The sequence below is a fragment of the Amblyraja radiata genome, chromosome 24 (genome assembly GCF_010909765.2).
Source record: "Amblyraja radiata isolate CabotCenter1 chromosome 24, sAmbRad1.1.pri, whole genome shotgun sequence".
Taxonomy (NCBI): Eukaryota; Metazoa; Chordata; class Chondrichthyes; order Rajiformes; family Rajidae; genus Amblyraja; species Amblyraja radiata.
Genome location: NC_045979.1, coordinates 21,807,155 through 21,825,160, shown reverse-complemented (window position 1 = coordinate 21,825,160; position 18,006 = coordinate 21,807,155). Strand labels below are relative to the sequence as shown.

Sequence of the window (18,006 nt, the reverse complement as noted above, 5' to 3'; positions counted from 1 at the left end):
TGAGAGGGTTAATCTCACTGATGTGGAACGGTCGGCCTGCAGTGTGGAGAGGGAGAGAGTTTAACTGATGGGTAACGGGAGCCGGGGATGTGGATGGAGGTGAGAGGGTTAATCTCCTCTGACAGGGAGCGGGCTGCTTGATGTCCTTAATTTTCAGCTGGTTAATCCTCTCTGGCAGGGAACGTGCTGCCCGGTGTCTTTACATAGTGAATGGTGATTGAGAGGATGAATCCCCTGTGAAGAGGCAGTAATCTGCCTGGGATGTGTGTGGGGAGAAGGGGGTTCGCCCTCTTCAACGGGGAATGGGTTGCTGGGTGTGGATGGGGAGAGAATTTACATTGAGAGGGAGCGGGTGGCCCCGGGTGTAGGTGGGGAGAGGGTTAATTCACTCGTATGGGGAACGGTCTGCCCGGGATGTGGATGGGGAGAGGGTTAACACTGAGAGGGACAGGCTGCCAACTTTGAGAGTTTCTGGCTGCACTCCTCGCTCCCGCCTACCTCGTGGATGGGACGTGTCATCTGGAACTTGATCTTGGGCTCGGGACGTCTTGTAAGCAGCCTCCGATTACGGACCAGGGTTCCAGCACCGTGCCAGGCCCCGCCACGCCACGCCGCACAGCCCTACCCTGCCCTCTTCACCCTCGACACCCCTGCCCACCCCTGCAGTGGGGAGGCGAGGGTTTTGGGGATGATGTTGGGACGGTCGCTGGGACTGTGGTGCTTGCTGGTGTTGGGGGCAAGGAGGCAGCTGGGGGCACGAGGGCAGCAGGGGATGGTGGTGGGCACGTCCCGGCTGCGGCGGGTGGAGCTGCTGGTGGTGGTGGACGTGGGTCTGGCGCACGCCCTGGGTGGGGAGGTGCGCCCCTACGTGCTGGCGCTGCTGGGAGCGGCGGATCGGCTGTACCGGCACCCGTCGCTGGGCAGCGCAGTGAGGCTGGTGGTCAGCCGGCTGGAGGTGGTGTGGGACCAGGCCATGGGTCCGCGGGTCGATCCCGACGCCAGGCGAACTCTGCACGCCTTCTGCCGCTGGCAGCGGGAACGGCGGGAAATGGGAGACTGGGGAGAGGCACCGTACGATGCTGCCCTGCTGCTGACACGAGAGGTAGGGCACACCCACCAGGGCACACTCACTGGGGCACACTCACTGGGGCACACTCACTGGGGCACACTCACTGGGGCACTCTCACTGGGCACACTAACTGGGGCACACTCACTGGGACACACTCACCATGGCACACTCACTGGGGCACACTCACCATGGCACACTCACTGGGGCACACTCACTGGGGCACACTCACTGGGGCACACATCTTGGGTAACTCGCTAACTCGGGCTGACTGGGACACATTTGCTGTCCCTGCACATCAATGCTTACACTGTGTCAGACTGGCTGCATACACCTGCCGGATCACACTGCCAACACTCACAAAATCACACCTGCAGGGGCACACTCAGTCACATCTGCCAGCGTACACTCGCCACTCTCAATCCTCTGTACTTAGCTTCGCACTCACCTTGTCATAATCTGTGGTCACACTCACCACAGTCACATCACTGGGGCACACTCACTGGACCCACACCCACATTGCTTACAGCTGCCAGGATCACTCATGCTCACCACTCTTGCTGTGCTCACACTTACCTGGATCAGACAGACAGGACTCACAATCAATGGTGTGACACCGTGCTCACATTCACAGGATTCACTGTCACAGCAAGGCCGCCCAGCTCAGAGTCACTTGTCAGAGTCACACTCACATGGGGTCGAACACACACTCTCTCAGTCTCTCCCTCCTTCTCTCTCTCGATCCCCCTTCTCCCAATCTCTCCCTTCCTCTGTTCTCTCTTACACACTCTCTCTCTCTCCCAACACTTTCTCCCACTCTTTCTCTCTCCTTTCCCTCTTTAATCTCTCAATTCTCTCTCTTTGCCTCTCTCTCGCTTCCCCCCCTCCCTCTCACTCTCCCTCACTCTCACCCTATATCTCTCACCTCCCCTCCTTCCCTCTCCCTTCACCACTCCCTTCCTCTCCCTCCACCCCTCCTTCCCTCTCCCTCCACCCCTCCCTCCCTTTCTCCACCCTTCTCTCCCCCTCTCGCCACCCCTCCCTCCCTCTCTCGTCTCTTATTTTTGGCAGCCCTTGTTTATTGGGTTCTGCCACATTCCTTTGCAAAGGACCTTAAAGCAGCAATAAAAAATCAAGGAGGCTCTGGAACTGCTGACAAACACAATGTGGTCAGACAGAACCAAAGCTTTCTGAGTTGCCTCTCACAAATCCGCTCAAGACCACAATACTGCTTCAGTGACCACACACACAAACACTGTGACAACAACTCATAAAAATAGGTACAAATGTTCCAACATAATCTGTCTACACTGCACCATGGTCCAGGACATTCGCCTTCAGAGCGCCTTCCCCATCGCTCATGAATTTGGTAATCACTCATGCATGTTTTACAATCCTTTTTTAGCCTTTACAAGGGAGTTTCTTGCAGTCATAATTATTTTATCATGGTATTACATTCATCTCTGTACACTGATCGATGTCACAGAGTCCCTCGCTCTCAGGGGGGATATCTGTACACTGACTCTGTACACTGACTGTCTATACACGCTCTCCGTACACTGCCCCTGGACACTGACTGCGGTAGAGTTGCTGCCTTACAGCGCTTTCAGCACCAAAGACCCGAGTTCGATCCTGACTGCGGGTGCTGTCTGTTTGGAGTTTGTACGTTCTCCCCGTGGCCGCGTGGGTTTTCTCCGAGATCTTCGCTTTCCTCCCACACTCCAAAGACGTACAGGTTTGTAGGTTAATTGGCTTGGTATAAATGTAAAAATTGTCCCTAGTGTGTGTAGGGTAGTAATAATGTGCAGGGATCGCTGGTCGGCGGCGGACTCGGTGGGCCGAAGGGCCTGTTTCCGCGCCATATCTCTATCTCTAAACTCTCTCCTTACACTCTCTGTACACTCTCTTTCCACACTCTACACAGTCTCTGTACACCCTCTACATAATCTCTATTCACTCTCTGTACACTGTCTCTGTATACTGACTGTCAGGGCCGGATTTACGTATAAGCTAGACAAGTTTAAGTTTAGGGCCTCGAGATCTAGGGGGGCCTACTCACCTCGCTGCCTCACTGACCATCCGCCCACCGGGACCTCTTACTCTTTGCCCGATGACCCTGGCCACTCCACCGCCCTCCAGCAGCCCGCAGCAGTCGCCTTACCTGCAGCCTGGACTCAGCACCGGGCCTGAAGTTTCCACGCTGCAGACTCCCACTCCCCTGGGTTTGACTGCGCTGGGTCTTAGTGCTAGGCCCCCCCAACCCCCCCCCCCCCCCCCCCCCAACCGGCTGTTCCACTGGGTCTTCCCCATTCCCCTCAAACCATGTGACCCCAGCTCTTCCCCACCCACACTACAGTCCTCATACCCCCCTCCCCCCTGACCACCCACCACCCCTCCACCAGACATCGCCTCGGCCTCAGTCCACTTACCTGCCTTCCTCCGGCCCCAACCCCCATCCCTGCCACAGGCCCAACACTCCAGCTTCAAACGGCGATCCAGGTAAGGCAGGTGAATCCAATATGTATTTTGAAACCAACTGTTTAATGACACCATACAGTAGGATCTAAAAGTGTCACACTGTCACTGTCGGGTAGTCATGGTCTTGTAGTTGTGGGGGTGGGGGATTGGGAGGGGGGGGGGGGCTCACAAGTGAAATAGCTTAGGGCCTCTCTTCATCTAAATCCGGCCCTGCTGACTGTACACGCTCTCTGTACACTCTCTCTGCACACTCTATAAAATCTCTGTATACTCTGCACATGGTCTCTGTGTATCTCTACACTGGCTGTACTATCTCTCTAAGTACACTGACTCTCTGTACATTGTCCCTGTACACTCTCTCTGTAAACTGACCATACACTGTCTATGCACTCTCTTTCTCTGCACACTCTCATTGTACACAGTCTGTACAATCTCTAACAGCATTAACACCTCGGTGCCATTGACCCGTCAGAACCTCTGTCAGGAAAACTTCTGCGAGTCGCTGGGGCTTGGCCACATTGGGACGGTGTGTGAGGTGGACGGTGGTCAGAACTGTGCCGTGGTCCAGGACATCGGCCTTCAGAGTGCCTTCACCGTCGCTCATGAAATTGGTAATCACCTGCCTGATTTTAAGTTCTTTTTTTGCCTTTACAGGGGAGTTTTTTGCATAGTCACAATATGTTTGCACAATTATCATGGTATTACATTTATCAATACTGCTGTTTGTGCAGTTTGTAAACAACAGGCATCAAATTACAATATATTTAACTCCACGATACATTCGAGACCCTGCGGTGATCAAATTTCATGGAGTCCCCGTGAACACCGTGTGTTCCCTCTCCAGGGACACGCGGGCACAGAAGTAAGCCCGGAAGAAGGGCAGGCAGTCGACTTGGGTAGAGACCTCACTGCCCATCACCAGGACCCAACAATGGCCACCTTGGCCAGGCCCAGGAGCAAACCGACAGGGAGACACCACCCCCCAAACCATCACTGACCCACCCCCTCCGTATTGGGTAACCAAAGGGTAGGAGCGTGGGGCTGAAATACAGCCAAATCAGAGGAGCAGCCTCGTGTAATACTCCCACCGGGACTGCAACCTCTCACACTCCACGTACACACAGTGACAGGCGGCTGGCGTGTCCGTGATCCGATGTACAGATCTATTACATTGCACGGCTGTGTACAACACCCCGGGTCCCCGATATAAAGGGAGAGGACTCCCACACACACAGAGAGACCTCCACTGGGGACCCTCCCCGCGGTCGGACAGTGGAACAGCCCACCAAGGCGTGTCCGGACGGGAGACGAGGGTGAGGAAGTGTAGAGTGTGCAGGAGCAGCCCGTACAGCAAGCGTTTCCCTGCATCACGGCGCGTTGGCTATCTCGGAGAGACGGCTCATGTGTGGGACCGCCTCCCGGGAAAGATCCCGGGCCTTGGGTCTAGTGAACAATTCCAGTGGAGCCGGGTTAAGCCCGGTCCGAATCACTCCACGCTCACGAGCATCTCTGACACCCATCGTGACAGGGCCACTCTCATAGCTCCAGCACCCCCCTCCCTCTGAGGAGGAGCACGTTGGCGGTAAGTGATCAAATTTGGGGATCTTTAATTGCTCACAGTAAATACTTGGCCAACCTAGTTTTTACAAGGCTCACAACTGACCAGATATGGGACATCCTTGGCGCATTCTCCTTCCATAGAGAAGAGGCCCCAGCAAGGATCCGTTGACGTTTACGAGATTCTCTGCAGCAGCTTACAAAAGCCGGACTTGGGCTACGAAATGCGGCCTTAGTCCAAACACTTGCAGAGTCCTGAAAGTTTAGTCATGATCCATCCTGTCTAACACTTTCTCCTGATCAAGGGCTACGTTTCAGTTAGTCTGAACGAACAACTTGTAGGAAAGGTGGGTCGTGGAGCAGTTGGATGTTGTCCTGGGTGGACCAGCCAGGATGGTGTAGGACTGGTCAGGGTGGATCACTTGGACCAGCACGGAGCCTGACAATTTGCCATTGGCCAGGCATAAGGAAGAATGTGTACTTCGTGCTGAGGCGAGACACTGGGCACTACTCATTAAAAAACACAGATAACAAAAAACTTCTGGGATGTCCTTGGGGGCAACTACATAAAGGTCCTGAGGGAGAGCATGTTCAGCGGGGAGATGCCCCTCTGCCCCTCTCATGGGGTAGTTGTCGTCCTGCTGCCCACAAGCCCTGTTGGCCCCACCATCCAAGGGGACGTGCCCCTCCTGAGTGGTGCTGGGCATCAGTCAGCTCCCCCAATGTCAGGAGAGCATTGAGATGTGGGAAACATCTGGGCCGACGGTTGGCAGGCCCTTCCCTATGACCCCTCACGTCCTCGTTGGATGGATCCGACGAGAACAGCCTTGTAAAAGGACCAGGTTAAGGCACTAACCCTGTCCAGACCTGTGGCAGTGGGGCTCCACAAGCTACCAGCAGACATCACCATTTTTCCAGAGAGTAGAAGAGTGAAGCGTGGTGCAAATCATGCCGTGTCTGGACCCATGACCTCACGTATAAACCACAGGGCCTCTCAAGCTGCAAGTCCCTCAGTGCCACTTCCCTCTCTTGTACAATCGCCACTGGAGTTTGTACCCCAGGCCATACTCCAAGTCGAGCACCTCTCCCACAAGCCATCCGATTCAGATTTCCCAACTCTTGGTTGACCCTCATGCAGACTCCTGACCATATGAGCCATTCCCACAGTCCACCAAAACCTTCCAAAGTCTCATCACTTTTTAATGCTCCCTGACAACTAACCCTTCTGATTTTATTTCAGTGACTCACAGAGCGCCTATTAGTGTCTGACCTTGAAGTCTACTGGGGCAGTGTCGAGGGAGCTTCACTCTGTGTCTGATTTTGTCGCTGTTCTCTCCCTATTCGCAGGACATCTCATCGGTATGCCACACGACAACTCGGAGATTTGTGTGCAGATGGGGGAGGACTCCTGGGGTCACCAGATGATGTCTCCCATGTTGTCCAGAGTCAACATGACTGCGCCCTGGTCCCTCTGCAGCTTTCGCTTATCCCTCGGATTCTTTGCAAGTGGCAGGGGTGAGACTTCGTGCAGGTGGGGCGGTGAGGGAGCGCCGCGCTCTGGGGGGGGGGGGGGGTGAGTGAGTGCCACGCTGTGGGAGGGGCGGTGAGGGAGTGCCGCACTGTGGGGGGGGGGGTGAGGGAGTGCCGCACTGTGGGGGGGGGGGTGAGGGAGCGCCGCGATGTGGGGGGGGGGGTGAGTGAGTGCCACGCTGTGGGAGGGGCGGTGAGGGAGTGCCGCACTGTGGGGGGGGGGGGTGAGGGAGCGCCGCGCTGTGGGAGGGGCGGTGAGGGAGCGCCGCGCTGTGGGGGGGGGGGGTGAGGGAGTGCCGCACTGTGGGGGGGGGGGGTGAGGGAGTGCCGCACTGTGGGGGGGGGGGTGAGGGAGTGCCGCACTGTGGGGGGGGGGGGGGGGTGAGGGAGTGCCGCACTGTGGGGGGGGGGGGGGAATGAGTGCCACGCTGTGGGAGGGGCGGTGAGGGAGCGCCGCGCTGTGGGAGGGGCGGTGAGGGAGCGCCGCGCTGTGGGAGGGGCGGTGAAGGTGCCATACACCGGTGAAGGGGCGGTGAGGTTCATATTAGACTCGATGCTCAAATGCAAGGATGGCAGGATTAGGGAGCTCTGGTTTGTGAAGAATATTCAGGCCCTGGTCACTAAAAAGGAGGCATTAGTCATGCCTTGGCAGCTGAAGTCAAGCGAGAAGTCGAAGGTATGTTGGAGTACACTAGATGCAAATGAGGAGGAAAAACAAGGTCGTAAAATAGATTAGATTAGTTTATTGTCCTTTACATGAGTGAGCAATGAAATTCCTTGTTCACATGAAGCTAACAGAGTAAACAGTACACAGCAGACGATACTCACAGCCTTCTTTATGCAATGTATCATGAAGGTAGACTGGATAGAAGCAAGGGCCATGTTCACCACTCTCTACAACTTCAAGGTCAAGGTCGGTATGGACCTGATCGTAGTGTTGAAGTCAATAGTGTAGTCAATAGCATCCTGACATAGGGGTTCTTCCTGACAATGTGATCCAGGGCATAATGTAATGGCAGATGTACGGCATCCTACAAAGACCTATGTTTCTTGTCTCTGTAAATCTATTTTTCCTGTTGCAGATAAGTTAAAGAAGAATCTAGAGAGATTCTACAAGCATATTGAAAGCAAAAGAGTGATTCAGGGGAGAATAAGGATTGTTAAAAATCAGAGGCCGGTTAAGAATTGCAGTGTTGTAGATGTAGCCCAGTCCATCACACAGACCAGACTCTTCACCACTGATTCCATCTACACTTCACGCTGCCCTGGAAAAGCAGCCAACAGAATCAAAGACTTGCCCCACCTTGACATTTCCTTCTTCTCCTTCATCCCGTTGGGCAGAAGATATAGAAGCTTCAAACGTGGACCATCAGACTCAGGAACAATTTGTTCTCTCTGTTATCAGGCTTCTGAGCCATCCTTCCATAAGCTAGGGTACTGTCTGATTCACCTCTACTCCATTACGGACATCTGTCGAACTGATGTGCTACAATGCTACACTCTACACCTTCCACCATTCCACCATCGCTCTATATATTGTACTTGATCTCGAATTGATTGTGTTTAATGATGGTATTATCTGATCTGATGGGATAGCAGGCAAAACAAAGTGTTTCACCTGTATCTCGGTACACTTAATCCTAAACCTAAACCTATGTGTGGAGCCACAGGAGATGTGCAAGGTGATAAATTACTATTGGTTGTTGGTATTTAATGTGGAGAAAGACATGGATGCTGGGGAAATCGGGAAAGGTAATAGTGAAGTCTTGAAGAGAGTCCACATTGCAGAGGAGGAGGTGCTGGAGATCTTAAATACATTAAGGTAGTTACAATAACAGAGGGAGGTGCCCCCTACTTGGGACCTGAGCAGATGTATTCTAGGAAGAAGGGTCTCGACCCAAAACGTCGCCTATTCCCTTCGCTCCATAGATGCTGCCTCACCCGCTGAGTTTCTCCAGCAATTTTGTCTACCTTCGATTTTCCAGCATCTGCAGTTCCTTCTTAAACAGATGTATTAGAGGAAGTCATTTTGGAAGCTAGGGAGAAAATTGCATGGCCCCTGGCGGAGATATCTGAGTCAACGATAACCATGGGCGAGGTACCAGAAGACTTGAGGCTGGCTAATGTGCCTCTTTTCCAGAATGGCTGAATGAAAGAGCCTGGGATCTACAGGCCAACAAGCCTAACCCTGCGGAACTGCACTGGTCACAAATCTCCAGCCGCGACAACTCCCTTCCACTGCCACCCACCGTCCTCCATGGCTAAGCCAGTTCTGAAGCCAAACTACCACATCACTGTGAGTCCCATGCATCTTAAACTTCTGGATCGACCTACCACGAAGGACTTTATCAAGTGCCTTGCTAATATCCACAGCATCCACTGCCCTACCTTCATCAATCTCCTCTGTAATTTCATCAAAATCTCAATCAAGCCATGACCTGCCACAGACAAAGCCAGACTATTTATCCCAATGACAGGCAAAAATAGGGTAGACAGTCAGAACCTTTTTTTCCAGGATAGAAAAGTCAAATAGCTTTAAGGCATGAGTGAAATAAAATTTAAAGGAGATGTGTGGGACAGGTTTTTTGCACAGTGGGTGGTGAGTGCCTGGAACCTGCTGCTTAGGGCGGTGGTTGAGGCAGATATGATAGTGGCATTTATGAGACTGTTGGCTAGACATATGGATATGCAGGGAATGGATTGATGTGGATTGTGTGCAGACATGTAAGATTTGATCTTGGTATCATGTTTGATACCAACATTGTGGATGGAAGGGCCTGCTCCTGTGGTGCTCTATGTTCTATGCAATAGGTTGAGCGAAAAGAAAGATACAGTGTGCACAATATAAAGTCCAAAATCTGCAATTAGAGAGGCTGGAGAATGGGTACTTTACCCTAGCTTGTGGAAGGACTGTTCAGAAGATAGATAACAGAGAGGAAGAAGCTGTCTGTGGTGTGCGTTCTGTCAAGCTTCTGTATCTCCTGCCCGTTGGGAGTGGGGAAGGTCTTTGATTAAGAAGGAACTGCAGATGCTGGAAAATCGAAGGTACACAAAAATGCTGGCGAAACTCAGCGGGTGCAGCAGCATCTATGGAGCGAAGGAAATAGGCAACGTTTCGGGCCGAAACCCTTGGGTTTCGGCCTAAAACGTTGCCTATTTCCTTCGCTCCATAGATGCTGCTGCACCCGCTGAGTTTCGCCAGCATTTTTGTGTACCTAAGGTCTTTGATTATGTTGGCTGCTTTCCCAAGACAGCATGAAGTGAAGAATGAGTCAATGGTGGGGAGTCTGGTCTTTGCTATTGACTGAGCGGGTGGCACAGTGGCGCAGTGAGGCCCAGGTATGATCCTACCTGTGGGTGCTGTCTGTTCAGAGTTTGGATATTCTCCCCGCATGTGATTTCTCCGGGCACTCCGGTTTCTTCCCACATTCCAAAGACGTACAATTTTGTAGGTTAATTTGGCTGTAGAAAAAAATGTGAATTGTCCCTGGTGTGTTTAGGATAGTGCTAGTCTACGGGGATTGCTGATTGGCATGGTCCCGGTTGACCAATGGGCCTGTTTCTGTGCTGTATCTATAAACTAAACTAAACTATATCTACAACTCTGCAATTTCTTGCGGTGTTGGGCAGAAACCAACTTGCAATGGTTCCCAAACCAAGTTGCAATGCAACCCGACAGTGCGCTATCTATGTGTAAGTAGGAACTGTAGATTCTGGTTTAAACCGAAGGTAGGCACAAAAACTTGGAGTAACTCAGCAGGACGGGCAGCATCTCTGGAGAGAAGGGATGGGTGACGTTTTGGGTTGAGATGTGTGTGCAGAAGTTTGTAAAAATCATGCCACATTTCCTCAGTGTCCTGTGTAGGTAGAGACTGACCAAAATCCAGCATTCCACACTTGCCAATTGGACAGGAAATTAGCTGATGGAAGATGTCAGAGAGTGGTAGTGGTGAGTTGGCATTTAGATTGGTGATCGACCTCCAGTGGAGTTCCACAGACATCGGTGCTGGTTTCCTGTTGTCTGTCATTTACATTAACAATGTGGATGGCAATATTGTTAACATGGGTTGTAAGTTTGAGGATGACACCAAAACTGGTGGTGTGGTGGATTGTGCGGAAGGCTGTGTAAGATCACAACAGGATTTAGATGAACTAGGGATGTGGCCAAGGAATGGCAGGTGGAATTGAACTCAGAGAAGTCATTCTCCATGTTGGTAAGTTAAACAAGGGCGAGTCACACTGTAAATGGCAAGGTCTATGAGACTGTTGAAGAGACAGATATCTCAGGGTACGGATACTTATTTCCTGAAAGAGAGGGCACTGGATACACGGGGTGGAGAAGGGGTTTGACATGCTTGCCTTTAACGGTCAGGGAACAGACAGCAGTTATGTTACAGCTGTACAAGGTGTTGGCGAGCCCACACTTATGGTCATATTGTTATGGGAAGGATGTCATTAAGCTGGAACAGTGCAGGAAAGATCCACGAGGATGTGATCCTCTCATGATGGGTATGTTAGAAGGAAAGGCTGGACAGGCTGAGTGTTTTGTCTGGCGTGAAGGAGATGGAGGGGTGACCTTATGGAGGCATATAGAATCATGAGGTGTAGGGATAATGTTCGTGTTCACTCCTGAGATGAAGCAATAGAAAACAACGGAGAGGAGTGAAATGGAAATTTCTCTTCCCTGCCCTCCTCCTCCTCTCACCATTTTCCCCAACACTCTCTCCCACCTCCCGCTCACCTATCGGACCCCCAGCTCATGGTTTCCCCTCTCCCCCGCACAGGTGACTGCCTCTTGAACGAACCGTCCGTCTCTTTGGCTGAATCCGTCCCTCTTGCCGGCACGACCTATGACCGGGATATCCAGTGCCGGTTCTCCTATGGCCCGGGGTTCCGGGCGCGACCGGGCCTGGACCCGTGCCCGGTGCTGTGGTGCTTGGCTCGGCACCAGGGTGAGTGGCAGCACGTCAGCAAGCAGCTGCCCGCCGCCGACGGGACCCCGTGCGGGGGAACAGCCGTCTGCCTCCGCGGCAAGTGTACCGCCAACTGGAAACAACTGGTACGTACCCAGCCAAGGGCAGCGCAGAGGGAGCCTCAATCACCCTGTGTCTGACCCCTGGTGACTGTTGCTTTTTTTTCCAGACTCCGGTAAACGGGAGCTGGAGTTCCTGGGGTCCGTGGAGATCCTGCTCTCGTTCATGTGGCGGTGGGGTCCAGTACTCTCGGCGCCGCTGTAACAATCCCACTCCCACCAACTTCGGCCACTTCTGCCTGGGGACGTGGGAGAGGTTCCAATCGTGCAACCTGGAGTCGTGCCCGGACGACAACGGTAAGTTCACATGGTCACAAGCAGCAGCCAGCCCACTTAGCTTGTCCCACCCCGCCACTGCCCGTCTCTCACTGCCCGTTTCTCCTCTGATCCTCAGATACTAAACGTTCCCATTACTCTGCTGCAACTTCCTCATACTAGCCTTTTTTCCAGATCTGCATTAAACCATGGTCATCGAGTCATAGAACGTGCCCTTCAGCCCACTGAGCCCAAGCGCACACCAATCACCGATGTACACCTATGCCACATGAATCGTATTTTTATTCTCCCAATGGACCCACATCCCCCCCCCCTCCTCCCCCCCCCCTCCCCCCAGGTTCCCCTCCTCACCCCCGTCCCCCTCATCCACATATTAGGGCATTTCACAGCAGCCAATTACCCCATCGACCCACACATTTTTGGGATGTGGGAGGAAACTGGAGCACCCAAGGGAATCCCACGTGGTCACTGGCAGGAGGTGCAAACTCCACCAGCCGAGGTCAGGATTGATGCTGGGGCACTGAGCTTTGTGATCTGCCTGAGAGTCTGAAAGATGGCCTTAAACTGCAACCGCCCATCCACTTCCCACTTCCCGGAGAAAATGCGTGGTAATGCGTGCATCCGCTTCACTTGCTTTGTTGCACCTCACTGTCTGACCACTCCATTGAACTATGTGGATCAAATTGCATCTGCCCGTCCTGGACCCAGTCCTCTGCCCCCTCCATGTACTCTGGTGGTCCCTACACTCTGAGGCTGGGATGTATCTGACGGGAAGTCCGTGGTGTGCCGACAGGAGGGAGTTTCCGGCAGGAGCAGTGCGAGGCGAGGAACGGCTCATCTCCGGACGGGACGCTGCAGGAGTGGGAACCGTACTACCATGGCATCCGCTGGCCAGACCTCTGCAAACTCAACTGCCTGCTGAAGGGCACCGACCTGGTCACAGTCTTCTCCGTCAAGGTTGGTCCGTCTCCCTTCCCTACCCAACTCACCTCGCCCCCACACTGCCTGTCTGCTCCTCCACCCCCTGTTCCCCGCAAGGCTGGCCGCTCACAGGAGGGATTCACCCCAAAGCCCACCTGCCCTTGAATAGGTCAACACAGGCTCAATGCATACTGTTGGGTTACATCACAGCTTGGTTTGGGAACAGCTTCGCCCAAGACCGCAAGATATAGCACAAGAGTTGTGGATGTAGCCTCGTCCATCACACAGAACTGAGTTTCCACAATTGGTTCCGTCTACACTTTACACTGCTTTCGGAAAGCAGCCAACATAATGAAAGGCATCCTACTCCAGTCATTCCTCTCCCTGTGGTAGGTACAGACCCACGAACACCTTCTTCCCCTCTGTTATCAGGATTCGCAACTGTCCTTCCCTAAGCTAGTGTCCTCTCTGATTCACCTCTACCCCATCGAAGACATTGGACTTTGTGTATGGAGCTAATGCACGCCAATGCTGGGAACTAGTGTACATCCTTCATTCTGTATCTTCACATTTGCTCCACTCATTATACCTTGGCTTAATTATATTTATCTATAGTATTACATGATTTGATTGCTAGCAAAACAAAGCTTTTCATTGTACCTCGCTACACATGACAGTAATAAATCTAAACCCATGCGGACCAACACGGGGTCAACACGAGGTCAACATTGCTTCAATGTGGCATCAATGCAGGGTCAACTTAGGGTCAATCACATTGAAGCCATGGCCAAGAAAGCGCACCAATACTTCCTCTAACGTTTGAGAAAATTTGGCAGGTCTCCAATGATTCTATCATCCACCGATGTGCCGTTGAAAGCATCTTATTAGGATGGATCATAACTTGGTTTTGAAAGTAGTTCAGTCCAAGCCCATAAGACATTACAGAGAGTTGTGAATGTAGCCCAAATCAATCTCAAACAAACTCCAAACTCTTCCATCCACCCCACAATTAACTCGATTTATATTTCACGCAGGCAACATAAATAAGGACATTTTACACTTTTGCCGTCCCTTCCTCTCACCTTTAATGCAGAACGGAGGATACAAAAAGCGTGAAAGCTCGTACCACCAGATTCTGAAACAGCTTCTTCCCCGCTGTTATCACGTTACTGAATGGTCTTCCCCTAAACCAGGGCGCAGTGCCGATCTTCCAACCTCCCTCATTGCAGACCTTGCACTTTTATAAATCTGCACTTCCTCCCTAACTGTAACACTCTAACGCTGTCACACTATATTCTACACTCTGGTATTTTTCTCCTTGTGTTACCTGTTGTACATGTGCACAGTTTGATTACACTCATGTATCGTAGGCTTTGACTGGGAAGCGTGGAAACAAATCTGTTCACTGAATCCTGGTATACATGACAGTAATAAACCAAAACCAAATGCAGGGTCATGGCAAGGTCAATGTGCAATCAATGTGGGGTCAATGTGGTGTCAACATGGGGTCAATGTGGTGTCAACACAGGGCAGTGTGGCGTCAATGCTGATCCATATTGAGTCAATGACGTCGATGCATGATCAATGTAAAGTCAACACGGGCTCAATGCACCCCCCCCCCCCCCCACAGGTGAGGGACGGTACGCGCTGCTACCCGCACAGTGACGCGGTGTGCGTGAGGAGCCAGTGTGTGAGGACGGGCTGTGACGGGGTGATCGGCTCCAGGCAGCGCTACAGCAGATGCGGTGTGTGTGGGGGCTCGGACACCGACTGCGAGAGGGTGATCGACCACTTCCGCGGCAAAGCGTGAGTGAAAGCAGCCAGCCTCCCTCATCCGCCAAACCCTGACCATGACCTTCAAACTCTGCCCAACCCTGTCCCTGATCTCTGAATCCGTGCCGCCCCCCTCCCTCTGAACCCTGGCCTTGACCTCTTTTCCGTGCCCCTGATCTACCAATTGTGCCCCTTGAACAAACTGTAATCTTCAACCTCCTGAACCGACCCCCTGACTCGCACACTCTGGCCCCGACTTACAACCCTGCTTGCCAGCCGCCAAACGGTTCCTGTGTCCCCTGAAACCGCCTCTCAAACTTCCAACCCACCCCATTGACCTGCCCTTCAGCCTTAGAAACCCACCACTCAACTGCTGACCCTTGCCCATCTACCTCTGACCCATGCTTCTTAAATTACTGAATAGGTGGAAACTCCACACTTTGACCTCGACTGCCTTTGCTTCCCCAGCTCCTGCTAAACCTTGACCCCTTACTTACATACCTGTGACTCTCCTATACTTTGACCCTGCAAAATATGACTATGATCCTCACACCCCTCTCTATATCCCCACTCACTCTTGACCCTTAAACCCATGGACAGGACATTCCATGTTCTTTGACCATTCAACTGTAAACCTCCAACCCTGACATTGAACCTTGATCTGACCTCCACGATGACCGGGCTTCCCTTCCACCCGTAACAGACATGACTGTGGCCCCCGCCCCCTCCCCATTGCCCCTCTGCCCCGTCACCTCATCAGCTACCCCTTGCCCTCTGATGCTGTGCCAGTGGGTGCAGCCCCCGACCCCTCTGTTTGCCCCAAAGGGTGAACTATGGCAAGGTGGGGTAAGGGTGGGGGAGCGGGGTGGTGGGGAGGTGGGAATGCAGTGGGAGCAGCCCCTGATCTCTGTATCTGCCTCACAGTGTGAATAACATTGAGGTGGGGGTGGGGGTTGGGTGTGTGGGGGTGGATCTGGGAGGACGGTGGGTTGGCGAGGTGTAAAGGTGGGTGTGGTTGTGCAGTGCTGCAGCCCCTGACCGATCTATCTGCCCCACAGGGGTGGTAGTGGGGGGGGGGGGGGGGGGCATTGGGGATGAGAGGGTGCGGGTGGGGGAGTGAGGGTGTGAGTGTGGGAGTGTGATGGTCCAGCCCTTGACCCGCCTATCTGACCCACAGGGGCAACTACACGGTGGGGTGGGGCTGGCGGTGTGGGTGCGGGGTGGGGGTGGGTGTGTGGGGGTGGGGGTTGATGATATGGGCGTGTGGAAGTGTGATGGGGCAAGGTTGGGGGTGAGGGTGTAGATGTAAGAGTATAGCGGGTGCAGCCTCTGGCCGTCTAGCTGCCCCAGAGGGGGGACTATACGGAGGTAGGGTGGGGCTGGGGGTGAAGCAGCGCAGTAGGGATTGATGAGGTGGGGGTGTGGGAGTGTGATGGGGGCAAGGTTAAGGGTGAGGGGGCAGCGGGTGCAGCCTCTGCCCGTCTAGCTGTCCCAGAGGGGGGACTATACGGAGGTAGGGTGGGGCTGGGGTGAAGCAGCGCAGTAGGGATTGATGAGGTGGGGGTGTGGGAGTGTGATGGGGGCAAGGTTAAGGGTGAGGGGGCAGCGGGTGCAGCCTCTGCCCGTCTAGCTGTCCCAGAGGGGGGACTATACGGAGGTAGGGTGGGGCTGGGGGTGAAGCAGCGCAGTAGGGATTGATGAGGTGGGGGTGTGGGAGTGTGGTGGGGTCTAGGGTGTGGTGGGGATGTGGCGGTGGGGGTTGACGATATGGGGGTGTGGGAGTGTGGTGGGGTCTAGGCTGGGTTATGGGAGTGCAGTGGGTGCAGCCCCCTGACATATCCATCTGCCCCACAGGGTGAACTACACAGAGGTGGTGGTGATACCGCGGGGGGCGGCCAGACTGAAGGTACAGCAATTGCTCCGGAGGGGGCATTCCCGGCTCTCTGCCTACCTGGCCGTGCGGCGGGAGGACGGCAGCTACGCGGTGAATGGGGAGGGGAGGGTCACCGTCTTCCCCAGTCTGATCCAGGCGGGGGGAGTGGCGCTCCAGTACACGGGCTGGGGACCCCGCCGCGACAAGCTGGAGGCCCTGACCCACCGGCCTCTCACCCACGCCCTCAACCTGCAGGTCTACAATCCCCGAGGCCGAGGGGTGGTCCGCCTCACTTACTCCTACTACCGGCAGAGGCAGAGGGCGAACCAGACGGGGGCGCCAGGACCTGACCCTGTCGTGCCCGGCCCCAACCCTGCCCTCGTGCCCGGCATAGGCCCCACTCCTGTAGCAATACCACTCCCAACCCCAACCCCTGCACTGGACCCCACTCTGGTCTCGAACCCTGTCCCCAGTCAAGACCAAGCTGGGTTCTCCAGCCCAGACCCCACACCTATACCAACACCGGTCCCCACCCCAATCGCTACTCTAGCCCCTACTGCAGTCCCGAGTCGGTTCCCCAGCCTTAGTTCCAGCCCGGAGCACACCTCACCACTTCCTCCTGCCCCCACCCCCGGCGGGGCCCTGGCCAACGCCCTGGTTTGCTGGCGGGCAGGACCCTGGCAGCTCTGCTCAAGTTCCTGTGGGGTGGGCTGGGTGGCGAGGAGGGTGCATTGTGTGGATGGAGCAGGGAGGCCAGCCCAGGGTTGCAGCCCAGAGCAGCAGCCACTCGCCATGGCGCTGTGTGTGAGAGGGGCTTGCCAGGGGAAAGGGAGGCTTAGACCCAAGGTGAAGCTCGCTGCATACCGTCCCATCACACACTCCAGAAGCAAGGGTTAGACACAGGGGAGGCTCCCTCCGCACCGTTCCTTCACGCACTCTCAGGGCACGCGTCAGACACAGAGTGAAGCTCCCTCTATGTCCAATCTCACACTCCCTGGTCACAGATGAAGCTCCCTCTGCACTGTCCCATCCCCCACTCCCAGGCCACGGGTCAGACACGGTGATTATAGACTGATATAGCTCACAATTAGTCTGTCTGAATCTATTTATACCACCTGCTGACATTTCCATAATTTGATATTTCTAACATTCAATAAATCTGCTTGAAACACACCCTGTGTGTGGTTTTGTATTTATGTTTGTGCGTCTGTGTATCTGTCTATGTGTGCGATCGTGTGTGTGTTTGGATGTGTATGTGTGTCTTCGTCCCCGTATGTGTGTCTGTGTATGTGCGCTTCAATATAAGTGTGCCTGTGTTTACATGTGGCTGTATGTGTGTTCCTCTATGAGCCTTCCTCTGTGTGTAACATAGAAACATAGAAACATAGAAAATAGGTACAGGAGTAGGCCATTCGGCCCATCGATCCTGCACCGCCATTCAATATGATCATGGCTGACCATCCAACTCAGTATCCTGTACCTGCCTTCTCTCCATACCAC

At 53.9% G+C, this 18,006-nt stretch overlaps 1 protein-coding gene across 1 annotated transcript; it reads left to right on the top strand.

Moving 5' to 3' along the window:
* Positions 1–490: 490 nt before the first annotated feature.
* adamts4 (ADAM metallopeptidase with thrombospondin type 1 motif 4) lies at positions 491–17,679 on the top strand. The gene is made up of 8 exons (XM_033042614.1): positions 491–1,102; positions 4,017–4,155; positions 6,449–6,616; positions 11,416–11,690; positions 11,774–11,960; positions 12,733–12,896; positions 14,491–14,666; positions 16,488–17,679. The coding sequence occupies exons 1-8, from the start codon at positions 506–508 to the stop codon at positions 17,401–17,403; spliced, it is 2,622 nt and encodes an 873-aa protein (XP_032898505.1). The 5' UTR covers positions 491–505; the 3' UTR covers positions 17,404–17,679.
* The last annotated feature ends 327 nt before the right edge of the window (positions 17,680–18,006 follow it).